Source organism: Sturnus vulgaris, chromosome 21 (assembly GCF_052056855.1).
Source record: "Sturnus vulgaris isolate bStuVul1 chromosome 21, bStuVul1.hap1, whole genome shotgun sequence".
Classification (NCBI taxonomy): Eukaryota; Metazoa; Chordata; class Aves; order Passeriformes; family Sturnidae; genus Sturnus; species Sturnus vulgaris.
In genome coordinates, this window is record NC_142263.1 from 2,065,146 (window position 1) to 2,087,803 (window position 22,658).

General features: G+C 41.1%; 1 protein-coding gene across 12 annotated transcripts in view; it reads left to right on the plus strand.

The window, feature by feature from the left end:
- BCAS3 (BCAS3 microtubule associated cell migration factor) overlaps positions 1-22,658 on the plus strand; it is a 296,591-nt gene that overhangs the window by 51,902 nt on the left and 222,031 nt on the right. For all 12 annotated transcript variants that reach the window (XR_015807899.1, XM_088176980.1, XM_088176982.1 and 9 more), the window contains exons 12-14: positions 496-666; positions 9,056-9,149; positions 18,570-18,703. Coding sequence is in view for 11 of the 12 variants with exons in the window: in XM_088176980.1 (XP_088033106.1) it covers positions 496-666; positions 9,056-9,149; positions 18,570-18,703 (399 nt within the window). In the remaining variant the exon portion in view is untranslated. The remainder of the gene's footprint in view (positions 1-495; positions 667-9,055; positions 9,150-18,569; positions 18,704-22,658) is intronic.

Below are 22,658 nucleotides of genomic sequence, written 5' to 3' on the forward strand. Positions count from 1 at the left end.
TCTCATTTTCCTGGATTTGAGTCTCATATCCAGTTTTAATGCTTAATTACTGAGAAAAAAAATCAGTGTGTCAGATTTAGCAAAGGCCAAATTCTTGGTCTCTTGCACCGTGCAGAAAACAAAACTCTGTCAGCTTTAGGGGCTGTTTGTGTTTTTGGGTGAGCAGTACCCTCCTCACACCCATTGTGGCCTCATCTTTGATCCTTCTGACCATCCATGCTATGGGAGTAAGTAAAATCAAAGTTAAAAAAAACCCCTCAACACTGGAATACTTAAAATACAAACACATCAAGTTAATAATGGTGAATTCTTCCATTTGCTAGGACGCCAAATTTTTTCAAGCTGTTCCGTTCCAGCCTTTTGCAACTGATCCATCACTCCTGAACAAATCCATTTCTAGAAAAAAAAAAAACCCATGAGCTGAACCCACAGCACAGCTTTAACCATCTTCGAAGAGTTTTTAAAAATCTTTTTTTTTTTTTTTTTTTTTTGCAGACAATAAAGACGGGGCTGACCATGGTGGGGAAGGTGGTGACACAGCTCACGGGGACGCTGCCATCGGGAGCCACCGAGGAGGAAATCCTGGCTCACAGCAACCTCCGGAGGAGCCCCCTGGTGCCTGGGATTGTCACCATCATCGACACGGACACAGTGGCAGAGGGACAGGTAACACTGAGCACACAGCCACAACCTGCCCTGCCACCACAGCCCCGGGCAAAATTCCTTCTTGTTTTGTCGGGAGTGAAAAATAAACCAGATTTTCACCGGGTCGGGAATTTTACAAAGCTACAGAGCTGGGATAAAAATCCTGTTTGGGACTGAAATGCAGCCAAAATATATATTGTCCTTGCAGCATGTTTATGTGGCACTTTGACAAGATCAAGTGTGAAGTGTCACATTTTGTCTCCCCAACACTTGTTCCTAATTGACATTGATTGATGCTGATCAGTGGAGTGGAGGTTTAGTCTGATGATTCTGATTAATGCAGAACGTGGCTGGAAAATGGGTTTGTGTAGGAATAGGGAGAATTGTTGAATTCCAGGTTAAAAAAAAAAAAAAAAAAAAGATGGGAGAAGTGGGGTATGAAGTGTAAAAGTTATAATTTTTCATAAATCCCAAATGCAGTCGAGTACAATGGTGTTTTGTGAGGCATTTGTAGTGTTGGATAATAATAAATTTCCTGTATAATAATACATAACTGTGTATAATAATCCACAGTGCAGTGCATCAGGCACAATCATTTGTTACAAACTCCACACCATTATCAGACAATTTTTAAATTGCTGGATTTTCCTGTCTTTATGACAGAGAAGATATCCATGTCTTTTTTTGTTTGTTTTTACCACTCATTTAATTTTAAAGTGTCTGGTCCTGGATTCAGTGTTTATGCAGAACTCCCACACACTTCATTATTCTGTAACTGGTCTGTGAGATTTTTTTTCACATGGTCACATTTATTGAATTTAAAGCAAAAAAACCTTTAATTTTTTCTTGTTTTCTCCTGTCGTTATGATGCTCATTGCAGGTAAGTCAGTGATACATCAGAAGTCAAATATTTAGCTGAGTTATTTTATTTTTTTTCTTGACAGGAAAATAAAATCTTTTACTTGAAAAAAAAACCAAAACAAAGACAAACTTTTGTTATGGTTGTTCCCTGAGAATTAACTTTGAAAGTGTTTAGCCAAGCAATGTTGCATTGAAAGGGAATTGTTCATAAAACAGTATAGACATTTTCTTTCAAAATTGAAATAAAAGAAAGAAGATAATGGAAAAAAAAATTAAGATCTTAGAGTCAGGTCTTGGAATAATTCTGTTGGCTGTTGGAATTTGTTTTTATTTCCAGGAAAAAAAATCTTTTGGCTCTTCATATACAACAAGGAAAAAAAAAAAGACAAATTTGACTTCATAAATTTCTGATGAAGCTGTTTAATGTGGTCATTATTTCTGCTGGTCTCTGTCTGTGCTTTGATTCTTCTACATAGGCCTAGGGGGAAAAAAATGATAGATCTTAGGTTTTTAAGGCTTGTTATAGATGATTTAGAGGTTTTATGAACTTGTCCTCTGACCCTGACAATAGTAGGGAGCTATCAAAGCCTAAAGGGCACTGGAGGAGAGGAGCTGTAAAAATGATAACGTTTGTCTTGTCCAAACCCTGCTGCTCTAATATAAATAAGCCATCAGCTCTAGGAAAATAAGTTTTGTCTTGAACCTCTAGGAAGTTGGATATTCTAACTGTGTGTATTGCCTTCATATTTTTGTGATCTGAAGTTTTAAAATGCTGTTAAATTCTCTGATTTATTTCCAGTGCTGCAATTTGCTTTCAGTATAATATTTATTTCCAGGAAAAAAGAAAATAACCTTTCTTTTGCATTGTTAAATTTTCACGGTGCAGGAGATTTTTAAAACAATTTTTTTTTCTTCTTCTTGAAATATTCCTCTGGCAAAAAGTAAAACGAATTAAAAATAAATAGATGCACTTTGACAGTGCCAGGAGAGAACCTTGTCCTGTGAGGAGTCTCCCAGTCCCTCTGAGCCTTTCCCTGTGCCTCCAGCTCTGTTTCCAGTGGAAATGGGAATTTTTGTGGAGCAGGGGTCTGGAGGAGCCTGGCAGGGATGGGATGCTGTGTGCTGGCAGCAGAATTCCTGCAGGGAATTGCCAGGGTGGCCGGCCCTGGTTGGGGCAGAATTCAGGGAAGAATTTCAGCACCTCTGACCTTCCTGGGGTGAGAATCTCCCTGAGCTCTTGAGCAGGAGCTGATCCCAAACGTGTCAGCTCCTCATGCTGGGAATTTCTACCACCGTGGAAAATCCCTGTGCTGGGAGTGGCCACCTGAGCTCCATCTTCACTTTGGCTGAGCTGGAGGCTGGTGGGGCAGGTGGTGATGCCAAGTCCAGCCTCTCTGCTCTTTTAGGGTCTGCTCTCAGTGGTTTTTTGAAAGTTCCTGGTTTATAAAATCACAGATTCACAGAGTCAGTAAATTTGGAAGAGACCTGCAGGATCACCAATCCAGCCTTTGACTGGATCCTGCCATTCCCCTGAAACCAAATTGCCACATCTGTTTGTCACCTGCCAGGGATGGTGACTCCCCTTTCCTGGGGGCAAATCCTCTTCCAGTGCTGAAGCACTCTGAGTGAAAGGATTTTTCCTTGTTTTATCACCCCAGTTTTCAGATTCCTGAAAATTCTGAGTGGAATCACCAAACCCTCCCCTGCTGGGATGAGATCCCTGCTTTGGGCTGTGCCCATCAGGCTCTTCCTCCCCTCCCTGAGAAAACCCTGAATTCAAAATTCCAACCGAGTATTTTCTGGGCTGAATGAAAGCCTCGAATCCCTTTCAGCAGGGATTGGTGTGTGCTCAAGGCTTTCAGCCTTGTCACAACCAAGGGCAGTTTCAGAAGCAGGGAGGAATTATTTTTTTATCATCACTGCCTTCCTAATATAAAATAAATACCTCACCTCCTTCAGCTCACTAAAGATTTCTATCACCTGCACAGCCTGACTAAGAATTTGGGTGTTGCAGTGAAAGATACATTTTCCAAGTAATAAAATATGCCTGTAAGATAAGATACAGTAAAAGAAAGAATTAATCTGTTTTAAAAAGAGAAGGAAAATGGAAGACAACAATAAATCCAAGGCAGGAAAATACATCATTTTGGAGGAGAAATAAGAAATATTTATTTTTTTTTTAGTAGGGAAGCTTTTTTTTTTTTTTTTTTTTAATAAATGTGTCTGAAGGTTTGCAAATTAATGATTCAAGTACTTTTTCAGTCATTTCAAGCACAGCACACGGGTTCTAAAGATGGACTGAGCTGTGCATGTGTACAAATAAAACAATTTCTGTGCCAGGAGGATGATGAAGGGACATGTTTTGGACACAAACCAGGAGGACTAACTATATTTTTCACTAACTTTTTATCATTTCTCCCATTTCAAAGGCATTAAATATGTGGGATGTGAGAGGGAACTCGATGTGTGTCATTCACACGGCAGAGGGTGAAATGCAAATTCACCACTGAAAAAGAGCAGAGAACTCTCCTAATGTAATCTTGCAGGATTAAATCTGCAGGGAAAATATTTTTAATAAACCTTATGAATGTAGATATTGTAGTAAACTCTCATCCTCAGCAGTTGTTTATGTGATGGCTCCTACTTTCAGAATTGCTGCTACTTTAAGAAAATTTGAATTATGAGGTAATTAAATAAATGCAGAGGAATGCAGAATTATTGACGTTGGCTGTCAGGGGATATTTGTAAAAGGAATAAAAATAATTATCGAGATGCCCAAGTAACTTTGTGGTAAACCAAAATATGTTAACAAGGTTGTGTGCTTGTTTAAACTTCCTTCTAATGAAGTGTTAGCAAACTTTTCAGTTAGATGGAAGGACTATTTATTTGAATCCCTTAATTAGTTGAAATGGATAAACCTAAAGCTGTACAGATGTCCTCTTTTTCAGTAATTGGAATTAAATGTGTAAGACTTTATTGGCTTGGGTTTGAAAGAAAAATTATTTTCTTTCGACCTTTGTTTCTGTATTCTTAATTAATTCATCCACTGGGCCACCCACGTGCAGGCTGCAATAATGACCTTGCTCAAAAGTCACCAGTTTTGGGGCAGAATGGAAATCTGTTCAACATCTAACAGTTGGTTGACAGAGAAAGAAGTTCAAAATCCAAAACTCAATTCTGGGTGCATTCTCTGGGGCTGTGACTGGTGAAACCTCACCCTGCAGCTCATCCACAACTCAGGAGTGTTGGAGGGAATATTTTCAAAACAGCTCAGTAAAATAAGATAACATGTTGATCTATTTATGTTTTAAAATGTGATCAGGGCTTTTTTTTTTTTTTTTTCCTGTTCCCTATTAACTTTTTATTGCATTAAAGAGGAATTTTTGGGGAAAAAAAGCAGCAGCCTGCTGCAGCTCCCAAAGTTCATTTTCATTTGGTGAGGAGTTGATGGCAATTGAACCAAATCAAGATGCTTATCAGGAGCAGGAATTGTTGTGAGATTTTGGTCTGAAGCAAAAAGAAGCTCCAAGAGTGAAGCATACTCAATAATAAAACTTGAACTAGAGACATAATTCCACTGGTCATTAACACCAGGGCTTTTATTTTAGGAGCAGCTTTGGCAGAGGCTGATCTGATGTCCTGATGCTCAGATATTTGGCCTCAATTTTCTTCACTTTTTATATCTCCGTGTATTACAGAAGAATTCTTTTTATATATCAATATAAAAAGAGCAACAGGATTCCCTCAGAGCATAATACTGTCTGCCTCACTTTTATTAAAGGAGATCTGGTTTTTGTCAAGAAGACATTTTTGTCTCAGATAAATGGTTCAGGCTGAGCGTGAGGCTGGTTTGAGTTTATGCTGGATTCTATTAAAAGGAGTGCAGTAGTTAATGCCACAGATCTATCACTTTTAGCCCCTTTCCACTGAAGTTTGACCTTGGCTGTAACTTGGGGGAGGCTCTTTGTGAATCAAACTCCAGCTCTTTAAAGCATCGAGGATCTCGAGTGTACAGCAAATATTTGTTATACAATATTCATATTTATAATTCTTGCCAAACCTATTTGTTTTTATGATGATGGGATTACTCTTTTCTTAATTGTATTAAGAGTAGGACCTGCTTGATTAGATTTGGGTCCATTTTTATTTGTGTTACTTTCATGTTTTATTTAAAAACATGTCTCCACTGGGATAAGTGGTGTAATTTGCCTTTAAAGATTAAAATAATTAAAGTCATAATTATGAGTGGCTTCTGTTCAGCAGTACTGAAAATACCACGGAGGAAGGAAAATATGGCATGGGAGAAAAAAAGCTCAGGCTGCAGTTACCTCCTGCCCTGCAAGCAAACACTGCTGGCTGCCAATAAATGCAACGATGCCCTCGGTGCTTTGTCTCCTCTTTCAGGGTGAGATAAAGACAATTTAAAGAATCTTTGATGAACTTGAGAGTTGTGCTGTAACAGAGCTGCTTTGGCTCAGCACATCCAGCCCCTTTGGCTGGGCAGGATTGGGAAAAATCCCGTTGCAGCTCTTGGTAAAATATTTTTGGGCATGGTTCGTTCACGAGGAGCGTGGGTGGAAAAGTCTCAGCGTTGGGATCCTGCTGGGGCTCAGTGGCTCTGATCACCAGAGCAATGCTGACATTTCTGAACTTTTCTCAATGAGACACTTTGGAAGGTTTTTTTTTTTTAGAGTGGTTAGAGGTTACCTTGGAGAAGGAAAGCTTTTTTTGGGAGGAAAAAAATTGCAGCTTTGGGATTGCAGTGGGAGGGAGAAGGAGCTGCTTCCCTCGAGCTCCCTGACAGCCCTTGCGTGTGTTATTGGGAAATTGTCCCTCTGGTTTGATTTCCAGGAAAAAACTCCCGGGGACACAAACCCCTCAGCTGGCTGGAGGAGCTGGTGGTGCTGGTTTGATGTTCCTCAAGCACCGAGTGTTGTGTCAGAGTCATTTTGATTTCCTGAAGTTCTGTAAAAAAAGGGAAAATCACGCTGGGATTGAAAGCTGTGCAAGCTCTGAACTGGGATGGGAACCAGCCTTGGGTTTGGTGGCATCCTGGGGAGGGACATTTGGTTGATGATGGAGTTAAATCCTATTTCTTGAATTTTTTTTCCCTTCTTCCTCTGTAGTGTTGGAATTGTGAAAAGTGATATTTGTAATCCCCAAGTGCAGTGCAGAAAAGCAGGGGGAGGACTTGACAAATCCTGCAGATTTCAATAGAGATTGATGATTTTTAAAAAAGTATTTTCCTCTGTTCCTAAAGGATTTAATTTTTCATGCTGATTTTAAAAAGAGGAAGAATATTTTTTCATCTTTCCATGCACAAGCAAGTGTTGTTTCCATGTGTGTCCCAAAGCCAGTTGTGTCCATTCTGACCCAGGGAGTGACACACACTAGGTGCTGGAAAAGGAGCCCTGAGTGTCACATTCCCACTGCCCAAGATTTCCAAATTTTTGAGTGATGAAGGGGCTTTTGTGATTGGGGTTTTTTTTTTTTTTTGGCTTTTATTTTATTTTACTTGGTTAGTACAGGAGAACACACTTGAATTTGAATCTGCAGAGGCTGGTTTGCTGTACCAGAAAATCAGCTTTTACAGTGAAAGGGGAAGATCTTAAAAACTCCTTTTGGGGTATTTTTTTTTCTCAAGAAGATATTTTTAAGCAGTAAATGACAAAAGAATTGAAGGCATGGGATCAGTTAATAGAGATTTGGCCTTTTCTGAGTTCTCAAGTTTTCTAAGTCTAAGGTGTTTTGCAGATTTTAATGTTGTGACTTTTTGCTTTGTATCATATTTCCAGAGCAAAAATATTTAAGGATCAGGTTGCCATCCAGTGTTCCTGCCTGTTGGACAGGGGTTTATGTTGCAGGGGTGATAACAGCAGTGCATTTATCATTTTTATTTTTTCTCAAATAAAGCCATGTTGAATTAATCCTGTAGAACAGGCTGCATATGAAATATCCTACATAACCGTTTCTAGCAATGATTTAGACCCTGTGATACATTTCTGATTGAATATTTTTATTTAACGGGTTAGACCTGCAAAAAAAAATTATTTATAAAGCATTTCTCTTTAATTAGAGCAAAATGTTGAGGCTGAGCCCAACTCCCTGGGAGTGGGAGCTGTGATAAATGATGGCTGGGAGTGCCTGAGGTTGAAAAGATCTCCAGAGCCTCTGGTTTCGTGGTTCTGGAAGGAGCACGAAATGCTGACGAGGGAGAGCAAAGCCATAATTGTGCTGTGCCAGTGCCAGAGCTCTGGGCTGTGCCAGCCAGGCCCCCTCCAGCCCCAGCCCTGCTCCAAACAGGGAGAGGATTCCTCATTTTTTGGAAATTATTTTGATATCTGTTTGGGATAGGAAGTATTAAAAACCTTGCAGATGATTTTGGAAGAGGCAGACAAATAATTCGGGGTGGTTTTGTGCTGTCTTAGTAAGAAGATGGTTTTTGCTCACCACAAAATCTCCTTTTTCAAGTCTTTTTCTGACAGATCTTTCTTTTTGTTTTACTTAATTCAGCTTTTAGGATGATGTAATCAAGGAATAAAATACTCCTACAGATCTTGCATGGTTTTGTCCACACATCTTCTGGTTCTTTCCTATAAATCTGGAAATACCTTTGCTTTTCATGCAATTAAACTTAGATGTTTTGTCCCTTTGTGTGTCCTCACACTCAGCTTTAGTTTGACTGGCCCAGGAGTTTTATCAGCTTCAAATCTGCTTTTGTTTAAAACCCCAAAATCTCATCCTTTGTCCCTTTCTCCAGAAGCTGCTGCCCAACACAGATCTCAGTCCAGGTATTTCCTTTTCCACTGAATTTCCCTGTGCTGTTCAAGTTCTCTCCTGTATTTTAATTCCTTTTTTTGTTCACAAGAAGGTATTTTATGAGGGCCTGATTTTTTGATACCAACATTTGTAATAGTGTTACCTCATATTGAGTGAGGCAGTTTCAAGTTGAAGAAAATTCATTTTACCTGTGAATTCCTCAGTGCAGCTACTTCCATCCCCACTCCCAGCCCTTGGCATTCCCTGCAGCCTTTGGAAATGCAGATCCCTCAATTCCAGCACCACTGACAGCAGGGTGGGACTGTGCTGCTCCCACCTGAGGGATTCATGGAAAGCAAACCCACTTTGTCTGGGGTGTGATCTGCTCTTCCACTTCTTTGCCTTATGTCCTTGGGATCAAAATACTGATTTATGAGAGGGTTAAATGTTCCATTTTCTTTCTAGGATGTGATTTTGTTACTGGAAACCTCCAGTGGAGCTTCCTGCACAGCACAGTGTAACGAGCTCTTGTGCAGCCAGCAATCGTTCATGGAGCAAAACAGGAATATTTTTCTGTTTTCCCTAATTTGAATAGGAGAAATAAATAGGAAATCCAGGCATGAAGTGGAGAATCCTTTCTGGTTATTAGAGCAGGTCTCCTGTCTCTGTATGTGAGAGAATTCCTGAGGACTGTTGGTGTTCATTGGGAATGTGAACACCTTACAAACCCATCCCTGGGCCAGGAAATTGGGATTTTCCCTGCTAATCCTGGGCTGTGTTGTGTTCCCAGGTGCTGGTGAGTGAGGACTCAGACAGTGATGGCATCGTGGCTCATTTCCCTGCTCATGAGAAGCCCATTTGCTGCATGGCCTTCAACCCCAGTGGTAAGAGATTTTTTTTTTTTTCTGTCGTTGGGATAGATGGAAACAAGACATAAATCCCATGGGAATGTGTCCCATGCTGGTCCCACTGGGACACTGCAGGTGACCTTCTCCATGGAGTATTGGATGTGTGATTTGTCTTTTCTGGAAAATTCAAAATTTAGCAACTCTTGTACTGTGGTAGGAGGGAGGAGATCCAGTCCCTCTTCCACTGCTGAGGAATTCCTGTCTCTTGGGATCCTGCCAGCCAGGTGCACACATGTTGTGATCCTCAGTATCCAGAGCATCAGCACATGGATTAAATTGTAGTCCTTCATAAATACAGAAATAAAATCGTTTCATTGGTTTTTAAAGTAACTTATTATTTGTTTGCTAATGAAGAGTTTGTGATCTTACCCTCTCTCCTGAGTGAGATCAGCTAAAATCTGAACATACTTGTAAGGAGCTCCTCAAAAGTACCTGTTTCTCTCCTTCCTCCTTATAAATGAGCAGTCACTGTGGGCAGCAGGGACAACTACAAACCTTGTGTATTAATTGATCTTATTAATCTGATAATTAACAACATTTCGTTATCTGTAGATAAATAATGTTCTGACTGATTGCAGCAGCACTCAGGGAAATAGTCAGAGACCCAACAGCTTCTGTTGCCTAAATGAACAATTTCTAAAATGCAGCAAATGCCATGAAGAGCAGGAGGGTGAAGTCACATTTCAGAGAATAAACCTAAATGTCTGTCATTTATGTTTTCACTTTTGCTGACCAGTTGGTGTCATTCTGACACCCCATCTGTTGTGTCAGAACTCTTTAACAGTGCAGTGCAGTTCACTGGGAGTTTGTGACAGAAAAGCTGCATTCTCATCTGCCTGGATTTTCTTGGAAGGGATTTTTTTTGTGGAGCTCTGTGCAGTGAACTGAGAATCCTCAATTCCAGAACAGTCATTTTGCTTTCTGCTCTGGAAGAAGGATGATACCTAGAGTAGAGCAATGCTAATTAAATGAAATAAATAAGTGAAATGAATACAGCTGCTTAAATTAGAATGGTATATAGATATTAATTAAATTCCTCCTTAATAGAGTTTCTAGGATTGTGTAAATTTAAGGGGCAGCAGAATTTTTATGCAAAACCAGATTAACTTGTTGTTTTTCAAAAGGAAGGATATTTTTGCAAATTGCTGGATGCTTCTATTATGATCAAATTCTTTGGTTTGCTCAGGTACTGGGATGACAATAATTTACAGAGTGACACTTAGATCTAATGGTGTTTAATGGCAAAACCCTTCTTTAAGTGGTGTTATTTTTGGCTGCTTGCAGATGCAGATGTGGGAGATTTGCAGGAGGTTTGGGGACAAACCTGCAGAGATCTCTTCCCTCAGCTGCCTCCAGTGAGAGCAGCACTTAGCCCAGGATTCTGTGCTCTTTATTTAACATCAAGGCAGGATTTTGTTTGAAGCCAGGGCTGTAACATCATCCCAGCCCATTCTCCAGTGGTCTATTGGCAATCAGGCTGAGCTCATTACAGAGAACAAAACAAGAGGTGGCTTTTGAAACCCCACTTTTACTCCTGATTTCAGGCAGTGTCTGCCTGGCTGCCCCAGAACACAGAGACTGCAGGGACAGGGAGCACTGCTCTGATTCACTGAAAATTTTAATTTCTGGGGCTGATAAACTCCTTAATTCCATCCTGTCTCAGCACAGGAGCTGCACAGGTGCTCAGGTCTGAGTTTTGGGAGGATCCCTTCATATATTTTTATTGTGTTAAAAACAAGCAGAATCCTCCCTGCATTTGGACAGTTCAGAGCTATAGAGGCCTTTATGAACTGTGATAATTAAAACCAACTTGTGTGTAAATGATCCACTTCTCTCCATCCTACAGCAATTGTTATTTGTGCTTTTGAGAGTAATTTTAAAGTCCAGTGGGCTGCAGCTTTATTTCAGTCAATTGTCTTTACTTGAGCACATTTAAAAAGCAGATTACAGATGTTTTATTTGTGCTAAAGCTGAGTTGTCTGCTCTTGGGCAAATTCTCCACAGCCAGTGCACAGTCTGTTCTTTTAGCCCATAAAGTTTCTTCTTGCTGCCCCTGCAGAGGGGAGGAAGGGTCAGATCCTCACCCCAAGGAAGGTGAGGCCTCGAGGATGCAATGTGGGAATAAATGGAACATGAAAACCTATAGAGATGTCATTTTCACAATTTATAGGTGAGATAAAGTGTAGAGAAATCAGCCCTAAATTTTAGATATGATCAATAATTCTGGAATCTTGATGTTGGAGGACACCAGGACACTGCTGCTCCTCCTCTGGAGTTCACTTCCCACGGGAGCCTGGAGTGATGCAGACCAAAAATGAATAATTTTGGAAGCTGAGCTGAGCCCAGCAGAGCAGGGGATTGTGCTGGGATCCCAATTCCTGTGGTGTCCATGGGGATTTCCAGGAGCATCCATCCAAACATCTCCATGCCTTGTGCCTGGTTTGGGAGGCAGCTGGAGGGTGGAAGTTCTCATGTCTGTTCAAAGGTTGTTTAAATCATTCACTCCTGGGTTTGGAAGGTTTGTGCCTCGTTTCCCTGTCAGGCTGCATTCCAAGAACTATATGTACAACAAACCCTGTGGGCAGCCAGGAAAGATGAGAATTATCCACTGTTTGATTTTTTTTAGAGCTGCTGCTTCAATTGCCAATTTGTTAAGGCAAGTAAGTAGCCTTAGAGCCTCTGAAAAGGACATTTTGTTACCAAAGCTTCCTGGTGGTCTTCTCCTGGGACAGCTTTTCCCAGTAAAAGCTTTTCTTTACACTCAGATGCAGCATAGAAGGATTTTCCAGCTGCAGGACTGGATCCTGGCTTGTCACCCTTCTAGAGGGAGCAAAAGCCACAATATTTTTCAATAAAAGCCCTTAAAACAAACTGAAAATACAAAATTTAAAACATTTCTGTAGCTATAGCTAAATCCACACTCAATTTGGGGGTAGGATCAGCTTTTAAATCAGTGGGATAGGCCTGATGCATTCCTATTTTAATATCAAAAAGGAAAGTTTTCAGATAAGATTCTCAATTAGTAAACAGCTAAGAATGGTGCTGCTTTATAACTATCTGGAGGTTTTTTGTTTTTTTTTTTTTTTTTCCTTTTAAATGTGGTAAATAAATGATCTGCTTTTCAGAAGTGTTGCTCCTGCCAGCCTGGCAGCTGAGAGCTGTGAAGTGCAAGACATTGAAAATTTAAAATAATTACGCTTCCTTGGCTACAAAAGAGATTTTCCACCCATTAATAACGAGAAAATTAATGTTGGGCCAGCAGTAAAACAGATTAAACTGTGTCTCCCTTGGGATGCCTGACTGCACCTTTAACAAACCTGAAATTGCTCTGATTATTTTAATGTTCTATATTGAAATGTGACAGTGGCCTTGAGTTAATAGTTAAAGAGGGTGGAATTGGAAGATCTCTGCACAAGTTTTTTTTCCCATTGATCAGAGAAAGTGGGCAGGAAAACATCGTGGAAAGTAAAAGAAGCTGTAATTATTTAATGGCAGAATAATTCTTCAGTTTTTCTGTTCATTTTCTTTTGGTTTTCAACTTGAATTATTGCCTTGGAAGACAAATACATTCAAATTAAGGCAGTTTGATGAGTTGCAGTTATAAATGTTGTGTCCCAGTGTCCCATGTCACCAAAAGGAGAAATCCTTGATGGTTGATGGCTTGATCAAGAATTGCATTTTGGGTTGGTTGTGAAGGAAGAGCTGTAGCCATGGATTATTTTAGGAGTTGTAGGAGTCATAGGGAGTTATTTATTCACAAAATAATATTTTATTTTGCTTCTCTTGCTTTTGACTTCTTGGGATTTTTTAAATATTTACATTAAATCTTTACGTGCTTGCATTTATTTTGTGGTGAATTTTGCTAAAATCAGAATTTCATTATTTAGTTAAGGATTTTTGAGACCCTGTTTTGTAGCTGTAGCACATGGGAGTACTCAGGGGTGAGCAGCTCTGATGTTTTCACTTGCTGGGAGAGGAGTTAAGTGGGTACAAATAAAGCTGCTGTTCCTGGGTCCAGCCAGAAGCCTCAGAAAACCATGGGCCATATAAACTTTGTCACATAAATGTGATTGCTCAGCCCAGGGAGCTGCAGTGGGACAGGAATCCTGTCCCAGTGAGGGTTTGGAAGGTGGGAATGCCAGGAGAAATCCATAAGGACTGAAGCAGGAACTGAGGCACTGTGGTTCCCCTGGGCACTCTGAACCTGCAATTTGGGAACTTCCAAGGCTCACTATCAACCCTGCATGGCATCCAAGCTCAGAGTTCCAAACTGAAGTGTGAGAAGTTCAGATTTTTAATCACTTTTTGGACAAGTTGGTGCAGTGGCTGGACTGATCTCTCCGTGGCTGGGCATGGAAATGTGAGGTTGCATTCCCAAATCCAGTCTATCCATGGATCCACATGTCCTCCACACAAATGTGTGCCTGATCCCCAGCACTCGTGCCCTTGGTGTTTTGAAAAGAAATCCAACACACTTTGAAGGTGTTGGATCCTTTAGTGAGTGCTGGCAGAGTGACCCAGCCTGGGGAGGTGGAAAAACCTCTGAAAACTGAAGGAGAGCTCCTGGAACCCTCTGAAAACTGAAGGGGAGCTCCTGGAACCCTCTGAAAAATGAAGGGAAGCTCCTGGAACCCTCTGAAAAATGAAGGGGAGCTCCTGGAACCCTTTGAAAACTGAAGGGAAACTCCTGGAACCCTCTGAAAACTGAAGGGAAGCTCCTGGAAAACTGAAAACTGAAGGGGAGCTCCTGGTGATGCTCCAAGCCCTTCAGACCTCATTTATATGCACACAATCAGCAGCTCTGCAATCAGGGAGGTGTTATAAATAGGATGTGGTGGGGCTGGCCCAACTTTCCCAGCTCTCTCTAATTTACCCCCGGGGCTGCCAGGAGCTGAGAACTCGGTGTCCCATCAGCAGCTCCATCCCACCCCGAGGCCAAGCCCCGGCAGGCAGAGGGGAGGAAGCTCTCAGATAAACACGGAGCAGCCTCAGCTCCCAATCCTCCGGGTTTCCGCTTCCAGGCCCTATAATTAGAAGTCCTTCTTTTCCTTGTATTCCCAGTTGACGCAAATGCTTTTTGTGGCTTGGCACCTCATTTAGGGCGTGGGCTTAGTTTATGGCCAGGCCAGAGTCTGGTTTAGTCTTCTGATACTGCATAAATAGCTCTTAACCCACAGTCTACATCTGTACTAGTTTTTCCTTTTATGCATATATTCCTCGTGTTTTTATTTCTGTCCTGAAAGAAGCTGATTGTTTCCCCAAACAGAATGCAGGAAAAGTAGGAAGCTGTAAATTAGGGCAGGTAAAACAAAGCTTTGCTAATTTTTTTTCCCCCTATCTAGGATATCTGTTTCTTTGAAACTGGATTTTAATCATCTCTGTGGATTTAAAACAACCACACAGTAAAACAGTCATTAATTTAATCTGGCTGCACCCTCGTACTGTGGATAAGCAAAATCAGAATTTTTGCAATGAGATCTACACTAAATGAAGTCTGGTTTACACATAAATTTCCACTGGCTCCTGTGTATGCAAGACTTCCAATGGATTTCAGCTGTTATCTGTTAAACAAGGATTAATGCCAGTTTGAAAAATAAGCAGGAAATCCTCAAGAATTATTCACTTTTCATCTCTGATTATTCACTCATAAAGTCCCTCACAAGAGAAAACATTTGGACTGAACCTAGCACGGCTTTAACCTATATTTCCGTCTAAACAACTTTTTGGGAAAATTGTCACAAGGCCTCTTAAGAAGCTTGAGTTGAAGTTTCCTGCACTTGAAAGTGAAAGTGAGGTAGGACCAGGATTCCAGTTCGTGTTTCTCTGCTGGGATTGGGAATTCCTGCTGGGATGCTGCAGGGAGATGGAGAGAGAAACGAAATGGCTGAGCTGTGATAATGGAAAACTGGGATTCTTCAGTGTGAAGTAATGAGAGCTGGAAAATCCCACCACAAACCCCAGCCCAGTGTTCTGAAACATGGGTGATTTATTGTTTGAATAACAGGAGCGAGGAAGAGATTTCAAAATGCTGTTTTTTATAAATACACGTTCTTTCCCATCTGTGGTGTTGTGCTTGGGACCTCCGTGTTGATACAAGTCCTGCCAGAATATATTTGTATTTCAAATGCAAATGTGGGTGTGAAAGGTCCTTCTTTAACTTACTGAAAAAGAGTCTCTAATACAAGTGAAGGGCCTGTTTTCATCTAATAAATGCATTTATTCCAAACGAGACAGGCAGCAGGAGTTTAGATTAGACACAAATTGCCAAGTCAGATACCACCCATCTTTCTATTTTTAAGTCAATTCCTTTCCAGCCACAAATGTATTATCTTTCGCCTCTGTACTCCTTGGAGTAAGCAAAACCAGAGAAAAGAAACCCCAAACCAAACCCAGAAAACCCAAAGGCAAAGCACACGTGGAACCAAGAACTGGGAGCATCATCTGGAGCTGCTCAGAGCTGCAGGTAGGCGAGTGCACGGCACGGCTGTGGCCTTGGGATCCGAGGTGTCACCAAAGGAGCAAACGGGGACCACCGTGGGTTCTGGGGGCTTGTGTGCCTCAGGTTTTGGTGTTTGTGCTCAAAGTGAGCCCTGCTCTGCCTAAAGACAGCACTGAGGGTTGGGAAGAAGGCTGTGAGGAACAGGGGAATGATTCCCTCCTTGAGCCACCCGCAGACACCTGCGGCTCTCGCCAGCGCTGGAAACCAGATCCTGCTGAGCTGAACACCCATGGATTGCATGGGCAACGTGGGATGGTGATCCCGTGTTTTCACTGGCTCAGGATCATTACACAGCCTTTTGTCTCCAGTTCCAGACAGATTTTTTTGGCAGATTTAGGGGGTTTTTTACCATCTTCCGTGTGCCGTGCCGTGCGCTGGGATCCACACGAAGAACTGGGATCTCTGGGTACGCTCAGCCCTGGGTCTGTGTTTTTATAAAAAACTTCTCAGACCTTGGGGGAAGAAAAAAAATGTCAGTTTGCAGAGCTTGTCTGCTCAGTATTCAGAGAAATCATGGATCCATCTCCTCCAGCTTCTCCTTCTCCAAAGGTCCTTTTCTTCAAGAATAAGAGAGAGCACAAAAAGACCCAAAGCACGCTCCACATCTGTATGAAGATGTCTAATGCATGAGGAGAGACAAACATGGGAATAGAGAAGATAAATTCTTACTGGGCTGAATGAGATCTTTTGGAATATCCTCGCTCCAGTAACAGCAGCAGCCTAATTCCAGCACACAAACCCCTCTTTGCTTCCAGCTTTCTCTGCTGGAAATGCTATATATTATTGGGGACCGCACACTTCACTAGAAGGGAAGTGTAGTTTGTGATGTTGCAGAACAGAATTAATGCAAATTGTGTGCATAATCCCACACGAAAGGCTTGGCTGCCTTGCACCAGAGCAACTTGAGCTGTATTTCCTATCAACACAGTCACTACAAATCAAGGAAATTGCCAGTTAAGCCAACATTAACATCCAGACCAACCTCAGCTCACATGCCTTACCGCCCAAACATAATACCCCAGTGCTGTCCCGGATTTCTCAGCTCCATAACAAACTCCCTTTCATTTCTAACACCCGGGGCCGGAGGAACAGCCGGGAACAGTAAAAGTGTGTCTGCTGGAGGGAATCTTGCTGAGCTCACATGTGAGATGGTGCGTTTGTGGAGCTGCAGGAAATGCCTGGGTGCAGCGTGGGTGGCCAGGCTGAGCCCAGGCTCTGCCAGCATCAGTGGTCAAGCTGAGGGGAAGCTTGGAGGCAGTTTTGTCTCCCAGAGCAATTTGGATTTTGTACCTTGCTGCTGGTGGGTCTCAGTGCTTTGGGATGATGTGTTTGCCTTCACAGGATCCTTCTTTCAGACACTCAGAGAAGCTGAGGTGTTGCCACACAGGCTCTGAGGGTGCTGCCTTCTGAAAACTGGGTTTCACAAATTTCCACAGGGCCAAGCCTTTGCCCTCTGACATTTTTCTGTCTGGGCCTAAAGGATCCAATCTCTTGGATTCCAGGATTGCCAAGGAGGGGAAACGCTCAGGATCCCAATCTAGTGATGAAATGGTGCTCCCATAGACAAGCTAATCACACTTCATTTTTACTCTGCTGCTTGGCACACTTTTTACAGTTTAATAGTAAAATTTTCCGTGTGTCATAAGGTAGAAAATCAGTGGTAATGTGTGAAATGTTTCAAATGTGTGCTCTTGGTATCTGGGGCAACAGAGGGAAAAGCAATTTCTGGTATCACCTGTAAATAAATGAAGGCAATGGACACTCATTTCTGGCAGAAATGAGATAACCATTTATCCTCTGAATAAATGTCATGTATAACATGGGAGCTAAGTTCTCTTCCTGCAGGATAAAAGATTTCAGTTGTGCTTTATGTGGAGAAATGTTGCAACAGACCTGAGTGGGAATTCCTGGTTTTTCTTTAATAGATGGATACCTTGAAAATTATTTAGAACATTGCTATTAAACTGCTAAAATCACTTTGTACTTGATGATAAGTAAATGTCAGAGGGTTACTTTGGGTGATGACGTATTAAATTTCATTAACAACAGAAAAATAAATCTGCAATTTGTTACTGTAATCCTAAGTTCTGCCTTGATGCTGTATTTTCCTTATATGTACAAAAATACTTAATTTTTTTGATAAATTGATATAAACTTATGGCAAATTGACTTCAAATATCTTTATAACTGTTTAAAAACGGATTATAGGCTGAGACATTGTGGGATAAAAAAGTGAAAAGCAAATGTAAGTTACTGTGGTTCTGCTGATCTAATTGGATCATTTCAGTACCTTCACCAGTGACCTGTTTTCAATGAGCCTGGTACCTCATTTAGTGTTTCATTTGCAAGCTCTCAACTCTGCATTTCACCAATAAATCAGACAGCTTCTTTCATTTATAAGGAAGATGCTTCTTTAGGATTGTTTTTGTATGGGCTGTTTTGGCTGGATTTCCATAATCTCTTCTTCCAAAAGTTATTATTGTGGAGACATCAATCTCTTTGAGACTGGCTCTTGCCCAGGGAAGAGCATTTTGGGGTTTTGCTGTAACATTCATCACTTCAATGCTTCATATTGGTCACACAGTTCTCAAATTTAGTTGGAATATTCAGATTTTTCAGATGTTTTTATAGATTTGTGTTGTAATACTATCTTAATATATTAATACTTAAGTAGTAGTACTGTGAATATGATTTCAGTTGAAGTCTTGATTCATTTTTATGAGGTGAACCCTTTTCAGTTCAGTAATTTTCTATGTTTTCTTCTGTTTCCAAACCCCAAATGTAAGCCACACTCAGTGTTTTTTCAGACAGACACTTTAAACCTCTTCTTTTGCAGCGATTAATCTCTTATGCTTTTGTGTTTCTTCTTTTGTTTGTTTGTTTGTTTTTTTACCCAGGGATGTTGCTGGTCACCACTGACACTCTAGGCCATGATTTCCATGTTTTTCAAATCCTGACACATCCTTGGTCATCATCACAAAGTGCCGTCCATCATTTGTACACACTTCACAGGGGAGAGACCGAAGCCAAAGTAAGTGAAACTCTTTGCTGAAGAATAATCCCCAGACACCTTATACATTCTGTGTATGTTGGCACTTTAATGTTTGTTTCAGCACACAAAGAGCCTTTCTTGTGCTCCAGCCACAGAAGGGATAAGAGCAGAGCGTTTAACCTGGACAATAATAAATTCTTGCCCTTTGCAATGAGGTGCTGTCAGATTTATTCAGATCTGGCACTGCCTCCAAAGAGCCCCGATTATTGGCTGTGTTTGCACTTAACCTTTTCTCATGTAACATGTTCAACATTTGTCTCGTGCCCGTGAAGGAACTGTCAGCGTTTGCCTGACTCTGGTGGTAAAAGCCACAGACAGACAATTAAAGAGTTGAAAGGAAGAGTTAATCAAAAAGCTGTGATTAACTTTTCTTAGCACAGTGGGGGAACCTGCAGAGACTCCCCAGTTTAACTTCCCTGTTGAAAAATCCCCCTCTCAGAGATGAAGGACTAAGTTAGGATATTATCCAAGGGTGGAAAAGTCTGGAATTGTATTTTAAGCAATGCTCAGTGAAGTGATTTGCTGGTGAGGAGGGGAAGAGGGATCTGCTCTCACTGGCAGGGCTGTGGCAGCAGTGAGTTCTGCTTGAGTCCTTCATGTGACACTTCTGGGCTCCAGCAGAGCCTCACCTTTGGAGCACTGAGGAACTGCTGAGGAACCTGCTTTAAATACAGGAATAAAAATGTCACCACAGGGTAAGAAATGAGAATTGCACTTGCTGATGCAATTGCACACGGGAAGCACAGACTTGTGACAGCCTGGCAGATGTAAGGCACTGTGACAGGGACAGCCTGGGGCTCTGTGATTATGACCCTGGCACTGGGAGCTCGGGTGCTTCTGCTACCTGATTACACTTCCTTCAATCCTTTTTATTTCCCTAGGAGTTGAGCAGTTTCCCTCAAGTTTCTCACTATACCTTTGTAACAAGTAGAGTGTGAAAGGTGTATTGAACCTAGCAGTGGTTGATCAAGTTTTGGCTTGGGTGAATTTACATTTCTGGTAGTTTAAATACTCTAAAGCTTTCCTGCTACAATTCTGGAAAAGTGGAATTGCTGTTACAGGCAATGGTTTACTATAAGAAGGAACAACCAATCTGGAAAGTGAGAGGAAATTAGGAAAAACTGTTAATTTGAGATAATATATATAGTACTAACACATATTTTTTATAAGTATTACAAAGAGCAATGAGATCTGTGTGTATACACATACTCTGCCATCTACTTGGGCATGTTCTATAATGTGTTTAATGTTTTAGAGTTATTTTTGTTCTCCCTTCATACAAAGACTCAATATTGAAACCTAAAGCACAGGACTTCAGTCATGAGGAACAAAGATGTTCTTCTGGTTTTTACAGCTGATAAATTTGTTTTCAAGGCACACATTGGAAACCAAACAGAATGTGTTTTAGAGAAGAAACCCTTATTGATACATGTTTTTTTGGGATATAGTATTAGCATCTCTGTGAAAGCATTGCATTAAAATTCTCAGAATCAACATAGTAAAATTTTTTCCTAGTTTGCCACACAGTTTTCATTTGGGATGTGAACAGTATAGCTTTTGGAATGGCATAAAATGGAGAAAATTCTAACCAGTCTGAGGTGTGTTGGTGGATTTCACAACTCCCTGGATAATTAAACAATATTGCATTGGTACCTGTGATTCTCAACACGCATAGTTTGAAATATTTATATAATATGAGGGATTGTTTTACTTTTTTTCTTTTGGAATAACAACACTTGTAGCTGTTCCATGAGAGGAGGCTTTGCTGGTGCTGTTCTTTTGTTGTGTGAATTTCACGTATGAGGAGCATTAGACAAGAATTTTGGAGACTGTTCAATATAAAATTCTCAGTGCAGCCCACACTGGGAGCCTCTGTACCTCCTGTCTGGTTAGAACAGTATTTATACATTTGCTACCAGACCTTTTTCCTTTTTTTTTTTTTTTTTTTTTTTTCCCCTGGTTTAAAACTAACTGTGAATCAAGGCCAATGGTCTTAAAGGTCACCTTCTGTACTGGAGCTATAAAAAGTTCTAATTTGTGTTGATGGACATGAGTGATTATCAGTGTCAGAATTTGTTTAGCTAGTACCCATTATAAATTGTTTAAACATCATCATTATGGCTGTGGGATTTAAAATCCATGTGGGATTTTAATGTCCATGCTGAAATCAGCTCTGCTTTTGTAAGTGAGGATTTGGCTGACAGAGCTTCACCCCACTTTTCCCAAAATCTCCTTTTTGTGATGAGGATGAGGATGGGGTAGGGTGGAAGGTGGACCTCTGCCTCAGAGGGAATTGTGAAGACAATGACCATGGAAGAATGTGAAGTGCTCAGATAATTCACTGACTCCCAAGGTCACAGCGTTCAAAGTCACTGTTCTGCAAACACAGACACAAGTCCCTGTTTCAGTTACATCAGATTAAGATCTTTTAGCCTTTAAGTGCCACTTGTGCTTTAGATTTTATATTTTTTTCCCTTAAGAGGACAAAGAGCAGCACTGAGAAACATCAGGAAGGGCCATTGCCAGGGCTGGCTGTGTTTGAGTCAGAGAGAACTGAACCTCTCAGAGGATCTGTGCCTGCACAGTTCAGCTGTAAAGAGGAGAAATGTGCACGTTTATGTGCTGCACATTTTGGTTAAGGATACATTTTCTTGTCCTCCAGCTCTTGCATTGTGAGGCAACACTTAACTGCACTCATATTTTTACCCAAGAGCATTCTGGAAGGTTTTTAATGAAGGCATAGCATGTTCTGAACTGAGGAAGCTCATTGACTTGCAGATGAAAGTTAGCCTGTCACCTGATGAGCCTTTCTCTTTGATCTGAAATTGTAAACAGCAAAAACAAAATCCCTGAAAACAGCATTATCTCAGCCTAGGACAAATAAACGTAATGATAGCATCAGCTGGCTGCTGGCCAGCTCCTTTACTCTGTAATCCTTTACTCTGTCAGACTTTTGTTATTCCCACTCCCAAACTGCAGCTAGAGCTGACTTCAGTCACAGAAGGTAAACAGAGGGAATGATAAAAACATTCCAGCCTGGCTGCCGTGGAACAAGTGTGATGTGATGCTTTTCCAGGGAATGTTGCAGTGGGTTCCAGTTCATTCCAATGTTTCAGTGATGTGATTCCACAGACACTGTTGAAGGTTGTGTCCACCCCTTGTCCAGAGAGTGAAACATTGGAACAACTTCCAAACATTGGATGTGAATCTCCATGGCCATGAGAAATTCCTGACGTGCTCAGAGTTGCAATTATTGAAACAGACTCTGGGAGACTTTCCTATTTCTAGGGAAGAAGCTGGGATGGGCTTGAAATAATCAGGATTGATTTGGGGAAGTTGATCAGTCTGGGCTGAGAGCTGACAAGAAGAAGCTGCTGCAGTCAGAAGTAGCTTGGCTGCCCTGGGGAGATGGAGCAGTGGTGGTTGCAGGCTCAGTCATTAACAGAGAGCTCAGCTCTGCTTAAAGGCTCCACGTGAATCTCCCACTGTGCCCACATTCTGCACTTGCTTTTACACAAAACTGAAATCAGTGTTGAGGACTTGGGGAGACAGAGTTGGGTCTGTGTAGGTCTGATAAATCATATTGTGTAGACCATGATTTTATTATTTTTTCATTTGTTTGTTGCTACATCATTTCCTTAATTTTCTCAGCCAAAAAAATTCACATACAGACCGGTTTTCTAATTTATTTTGACCCTTACCTCCTCAGGACTGCTGCTCTTTCTCATTGTCTAATGATACTGCTTTTTTCTTTCTGCCATCTCCCTGCACAGCATAATTCAATACTTGAGTCCTGTGCTTCAAATCAGGGTGTTATTTCCCTGTGACACAGCACAGTGATCATGAACAGGTCACGTTCCTCTTGTAGCACTGCTGGTCCTACTCTACAAGTTTAATTAAATGCAGTAAAATGCACAAGAATATACAGACTGCA